We start from the raw sequence: 6,898 nt of genomic DNA, 5'->3' as shown, positions 1-6,898 counted from the left end.
TTTGAAAAGGATGAAAGAGAAAGAATTGAAAAAATAAGAGAACACATGTTGAATATGTTTCTATTTATCTTGGTAAAGAAGAATTTCTGAATCCGTTGAGACCTTAAAGATAATCACTTTCATAAGGAGAGCTTGGAACTATCTTACATATATATAATTTTGTTGCCAGCCTCGATCTTCTCTAGAGACGAAAAAAGAAGAGGAACTGCATATTGAAAAATAATAATATAATTTTCTGGATATAATTCTCTACTGTCTCAACTAAGCCAAAGTAACAGTGAAAATTTATTTTATAAAATTATTCAGTACATTGCAAATTTCATATTTTCTCACAGACACCTTTTTTTTCTTTCTCTATGTCTTTGTTACATTTAGAGATTTGAACCAATGTGAAAAACATGAATTCCTAAAGATAAGGGGATTGATACATGGTACCTTTCGAATTTGAGAATTTCACGGAAAGATTTGAACTTCTCATATTAAAAGAAAATTGTGGTGTACCAGTCCTTAACTCTTTTCATATATCTAAGCTTTAATAGACATAGCTAACTTACATATCCAATAACGAAAGGATAGGTTGTCCCTTATGAAGTTGCTACCTAAGTGCTAATTCATGTGTTTAAGGGAAAAGAAGGATATGCAAGATAGCTTTTCAGATAGAGGGAAATATCTTAACTTCATATTCGTCAAAAATCACCGATAAAGCTTTTACAGTTTGTAGCATATTTTTAGTTAGTTAGAAGTGAATATAAGCTAAGGTAAATTTATATTTCAGGCTGACTTTCCTATAAAATGACTCTTTCTGGAGAATTATATATGATATTAGTTGGGTATTTCAAATAAATGTCCTCAACAAAAAAGATAATTTAAATACTAAAACATTAATTTTAATGTGATATTATAAATAAGATATAAATACTAATATACTACCATTTTAATATCCGCATATGGCATGGTACTAATACTAGTAACAAGAATACCAAAAGTTGCTCAAATAGTCATATGAATGAGCTGCCACATAGCAGAGAGATAGAGATGCTATCATCAACCATTTCTTCCCTAAATTTGCCACCAAGAACCCAACTTTCCTCCTCAAACCCTCCATTTTTCCCTCAAAGATACAATCTTGCACCTTTCCACAATATGACATCTTCTCCATTTTCTGGAGGGTTCATTAACTTGAGGGTAAATTCACCAACTGCAATTGGCAGTAAAAGAGATTCTGTAAATAGTGGGTTTTATACATTGATGGAGTACATGGGCAAAGACGGAGCGGCTGATGACTTGGTATTGTTGTTTGGTCACTTAGAATATGCCTCCAAGAAAATTGCAGCACTTGTTGCTTCCCCTTTCAATTCCAGCCTCAGCAAGAATATTGTTGGCACTGAGACTTCTTCTTCTGATAGAGATAAGCCTAAGCCTCTTGATTTAGTCTCGGTAGGCCTATGCTCTGTGAGCATTTCTTCATTTCCGTTATTTTATTATCAGCATATTTTGTTTTCATGATCAATGGGATTTTTTTTTGTGTGTCATGTTAATGCAATGGTCTAGTTTTAGACTACCTGATTTTGCCTTAAAGATAAAAGATAAACTATTTGGTATTGGAATGAAACGGACTCCATAGAGTGGATATGGAATGGATACAGTATTTACATATAGCTTGACTCCGACTAGTTTGGGATTGAGGCATAGTTTGTTATGGATCCAATATCCACAACCAAATACAGAAATAACAGATTGATATATTGATACTGATAACAAAGGAATTACACTGTAAAGTAACAATAACTAAGGATAGTAACAGAAAGAAGGGGGATGGGAAGACAGAGCCACAGATAGAAGTGTCGAGGGAGAGAGAGACCAGAGAGGGGAAGTTTCTACCAAATTCAGCCTGCCCGCATAATGCCCGTATACTCTGCTATTTAACTAATTCCCTCAACCAGGGTCCCAAATGTAGACTAATAGTCTTTGGAGAGGCCTTGTTGTTCTCTTGCTTTCCCAGACCGGCCCAATACTTGCATTCTCATCTGGACCAACATCTATCTCAAGCCCAGCTTCATTTTCTATCATAACATTACCCCCGTCCTCAATAAGAACCTTGTCCTCAAGGTCCGAGTCAAGAACAATGTCAGTAATGTGCTTACTAACAATTGTCTCAATAACAAAGTTCTCTCTCTGGCCAAAAAGATATGTCACACACTATAGTTGTTGCATCAACAAGCATGTAAACATTAATGAGGCATTGTCCTTCATTAAAGCACCCAAAGAAAAACAAAAAATTTCCCAACACAATGGCAGCAGATGCAACTGTCTTAACTTCAATCCATGTTACCTCAAGCCTTCCATACAGTATGTTCTCAAGTATGGTAGTAGAAGCTAATGCAAGTTCTAGGATCACAAGACCAATTTGATACCAAAACCATCTCAGTTGTAATGTCCTTATGTCCAGCAAAACTTTAGCATGTGGTCTTGGATCATAGGGGCAAAGGTCGAAGATAGAGTCCGTTATATAGGTACCAAATGGTATGTCTTTGTGTTCCTCACAACCGCTGCAATCAAAGATATCTGTGAATGAGCTTGAATGGAGTATTGCACATGCTATCAACGACTTGCAACCTTGTTTTGTTTGGCTTCCAATGGACATCGTTAGCATTAGTAAATTGAGCACACTTATAACCTGCTTGGGATGCATAGGACGTTTCATGTTGAGTAACACATGATTTATCAGATTGTTGGCATAAGTGTGGATGTTGTCTATAGTAGCATCAAGACCATTAGATTCTCCCTTTGATGGCCTACCTGATGTAGTCACCATAACAATAATTTTTAGTGTCATTGGGAGCAGCCATTGCACAATAAACAGTGACCTCAAGTGCATCACTATTCATAAGCATCCCGAAATCAAGTATTTTCTTTGCTTCATCTCCCGCATCGGCTGGCTGAAAAACCAAAAGTGTAGTCCCCTGCAATTCACCATATTGTTCCTGAAGAATCATCGCAGCACCGAGAAGCATAGCAACATGGGTGTCGTTTCCACAAGCATGCCTAAATGAGAATTCTAGAGACTCTCCTAGTAGCTGGTATGATGTACAAAAAAGACTCTGAAAAGTATCACTGCTTTCAACACCCGATTGAACTCGACCTACACAGTCACGATCAAACAACCGTGCAACTAAACACCTGCTTCGTTGCACAGTTCCCTCAAACAGTTTTTGGGCATCTGATGCAATTAAAGGACTAATATGATGATATGTGCAACTTGAATCATTCGTAACTCCATGTCCAGTGTCGACCCAATTGCAAGAATTCCTCAAGGTTGAAGTTATGAACTTATCAGGCTCTAAGTCGCCCGAAGCAGCACAAAATACACAATACTTTATGGCACTAAGGGATGTGGTAAGGAAATTAGAACCAGGATCAAATGGAAACACTAATCTGAATTGAACAAGTGGTAATTGACGTAAAGCGAAGATATGTTTAGCGTGATCATCTTCCCTTAAGTAATCAAATATACCTCTGTTGAGAGGTTGGGCGTGACCGCAAGCAGAAGGCACAATTGGCAGCACTAGTGGATTATCAAATATGACGTGGTTATTGTAATCACACTTGACTACGGAAACTGTTTGAAACATTTCTTCAAACACCTGGGTTTCAGGCTTGGCTGAATGATTCTTCACTGAATCATCTTTTATGTCAATCTTCCTATCATGTATTTCAGCCAACACCTTGCAGGCATAGCCTTTTGAACTTTCCTCCTCGTCAATTTCAGTTTCCACCATCTCAATAAGTACTTCAGATTTATCCGCGATGCTGGAGCGTCCATTATCCAAATCAGAACCAATCTCTGCTGCTGATATCTCCTTCTGTTCAAACTTATTTGCCAAAGACACAACCACATTCCGATGTGCAGAAGCTTCGGGGATCATCGTGGAAGAGGCAGACAACTTGTTCTCGAGAATTCTTAGCATACGATTGTTATTGTCCATTATCGCCATCATCAGTCCCTGGATGGCATCGAGGTGATAATTGATAATAGTAGATGAGTAGAGAGCCATGGAGTCCAAATCAATGAAAGCACCAATGTTATGGATCCAATATCCACAACCAAATACAGAAATAACAGATTGATATATTGATACTGATAACAAAGGAATTACACTGTAAAGTAACAATAACTAAGGATAGTTACAGAAAGAAGGGGGATGGGAAGACAGAGCCACAGAGAGAAGTGTCGAGGGAGAGAGAGACCAGAAAGGGGAAGTTTCTACCAAATTCAGCCTGCCCGCATAATGCCCGTATACTCTGCTATTTAACTAATTCCCTCAACCAGGGTCCCAAATGTAGACTAATAGTCTTTGGAGAGGCCTTGTTGTTCTCTTGCTTTCCCAGACCGGCCCAATACTTGCATTCTCATCTGGCCCAACATCTATCTCAAGCCCAGCTTCATTTTCTATCATAACATAGTTGATTGATTAATGTTATTTTATTTATTTGCAATAGGTTGTATCATGTATGCAATTCACATTTTCCCTTTTCCTTTTTTGAGTTTATTCTCTGTTTGTGCAATCTTCTTTTAATGAATTAGGAAGTAGACATTCTAATGCAATAAGAGCTGTAGAATTTCTTGTTTTAGCTGTCAATGCCACATGTTTTTTCCTTCCTAACCTTTTTCAATCTTTGCACAACTATCTCAATTCACAATTTCGTTTGAGACCTCTGATCGGTGTGCTCCTCTGGTGTTTCATATATTATGCAACCAGGAAACGTCTCATGTTCTAAAGTCTTTTTTTGTGTGTTTGTTCAGAACGAGATTATATTGTCGTCTCTTAGAAATTCAGGAAAAGTTGCTGTAATGGCCTCAGAAGAAGATGAGGGTCCTGTGTGGATAACTGATGATGGACCCTTTGTGGTTGTCATGGATCCTTTAGATGGTTCCCGAAATATTGATGCCTCAATACCCACAGGGACGATATTTGGGATTTACAGACGTCTTATGGAAATTGATCATCTTCCAGTAGAGGAAAAGGCTTTGCTAAACTGCCTTCAGAGTGGAGCAAAGCTTGTTGCTGCAGCTTATGTTCTCTATTCGTCAGCCACAATACTCTGCACCAGTTTTGGTTCTGGAACGCATGCATTCACATTGGAGCATACAACCGGAGATTTCCTCTTGACACATCCTAACATCAGCATTCCACCTCGAGGTATTGTTATTTCTTTTTTTTCCTTCCTCCATATCCATTGTATATTACATATTCTGAACTGATAATTATGTTGTTACCATTTTATGGCAGGGCAAATTTATTCAGTTAATGATGCTCGGTATTTTGACTGGCCTGAAGGTTTAAGACAGTATATTGACACCATAAGACAAGGGAAGGGAAAACATCCTAAGAAGTACTCAGCCAGATATATATGTTCTCTAGTGGCAGATTTTCATCGGACTCTTTTATATGGGGGAGTGGCAATGAATCCAAGGGACCACCTTCGTCTTGTTTATGAAGCAAATCCCCTGAGTTTCTTAGCGGAAAAGGCTGGGGGTAGAGGTTCAGATGGTAAAAACAGAATTTTATCTATTCAGCCTGTCAAGCTACACCAAAGACTTCCTCTATTTTTGGGTAGTCCAGATGATATAGAAGAATTACAGAGTTATGGGGATGTTCAGCAGAAAGTAAACCCTGGTTACGACGTTTAATACCTTGGTCATCTTTCAAGCATTTCGGACTTTGTTCTTGTTCAGCTCATCTCTCTTTCACGTGTAAATTTTTGCCTGGGGCAGTTCTTGGCTCGCAGATATGCTCTTCACTGGAATAAACATGTGATTTCTTTACTTAGTCTTGAAGATTTTCACATGATGAACTTCATGTATCTTTAAAGCACCTTAAACTTTTAAAGAAATTTACTGTAAATTTTGTTTGGATTAATGTTCGTGGACTGCATTTGGAAGTGTATCATATGCTAAACAAGGGACTTTGAGTTTAGTGTCATGGCTAACAGTTACTTGTCAGGTAGATATTAGTGCATTCTCCAGATCCTTTCTCCATTGCCATGATTAAGAACTTCTTTCTTGTTAATCCTTTTAGCTTCTTGCTTTCTTTGTCTTTTCTGCATCTCAATGGGAAAACATGGGATTATGAAACGTGACTCTGGTTGACCAACTTCTCTCAATCTGTTTCCGTAACAGATCATGATCTAAGTTGGACGCAATGTTGGTGGTGATTGTTTTGCTTTTAAAGCTAGCATTGCTCTATATCTTTCTTCCACTCTTTGTTTCATATGAGAAGCTTCTTAGCAATCATCTGGAGGCAGTCCTACCTTTGTTTTATTTATCTCCTTTGTTCTACCAAATTATTTATCATTTGGCATGTCTCTGTTCATACTAGCTTATATAGAACTTCCTTTAACAACATGATGCTGTTGTGAATTCTGGTTTTTCAGTTATTCGGAATGTATAAAGTTTGGTTGTACTCCCTACCCTGCTATGTTACTTGTAATGCTTATCCATTAGTTCTATTGAACTCATTACGTCATCAGATTGTCGCACGATGTGCTATGCTTGAAATTTTTTCTCCTATTTTGTAGTGGGAATTAAGGGTTTCATGAATGGTTTTTGTATTTGTCATCTGCTGTTGCTGAAATTTTCACGTTAAATTAACCTTCAATCTTTTGTCATTCTCCTCTTATGTTGTTATGACCAATTTTATTCACAATGGCTACCTTCTGATCACTGAAGCAACCATCTACACTTTAGAAACCAGGTAACCTATTGTTTTAAGACAATAATTTAGCATTTCATCCTTGGCCAATATCCAGTTACGCTCTATGATGGAACTTTAATGAGCTGAGTAAGTGTCATCCATAGGCTGGAGAACAAGAATATCAGGCCGGTCAGCGGGTTTGA

The 6,898-nt window shown here is 37.8% G+C and overlaps 1 protein-coding gene across 1 annotated transcript; it reads left to right on the top strand.

Annotated features, from left to right (window-relative positions):
- Nucleotides 1-994: 994 nt before the first annotated feature.
- Nucleotides 995-5,984, top strand: LOC104236118 (uncharacterized). The gene is made up of 3 exons (XM_009789993.2): nucleotides 995-1,437; nucleotides 4,805-5,201; nucleotides 5,292-5,984. Exons 1-3 carry the CDS (start codon nucleotides 1,003-1,005, stop codon nucleotides 5,690-5,692), a joined length of 1,233 nt encoding a protein of 410 aa, XP_009788295.1. The 5' UTR covers nucleotides 995-1,002; the 3' UTR covers nucleotides 5,693-5,984.
- The last annotated feature ends 914 nt before the right edge of the window (nucleotides 5,985-6,898 follow it).

Source organism: Nicotiana sylvestris, chromosome 1, assembly GCF_000393655.2.
Source record: "Nicotiana sylvestris chromosome 1, ASM39365v2, whole genome shotgun sequence".
Lineage (NCBI taxonomy): Eukaryota > Viridiplantae > Streptophyta > Magnoliopsida > Solanales > Solanaceae > Nicotiana > Nicotiana sylvestris.
This window is presented reverse-complemented; position numbering and strand designations above follow the sequence as displayed.

Coding starts and splice junctions, on each gene's coding strand:
- LOC104236118 (XM_009789993.2), top strand. CDS start 1,003: ATGAATGAGCTGCCACATAGCAGAGAGATAGAGATGCTATCATCAACC. Junction 1,438..4,804: donor AGCCTCTTGATTTAGTCTCG/GTAGGCCTATGC, acceptor GTGTTTGTTCAG/AACGAGATTATATTGTCGTC. Junction 5,202..5,291: donor CATCAGCATTCCACCTCGAG/GTATTGTTATTT, acceptor ATTTTATGGCAG/GGCAAATTTATTCAGTTAAT.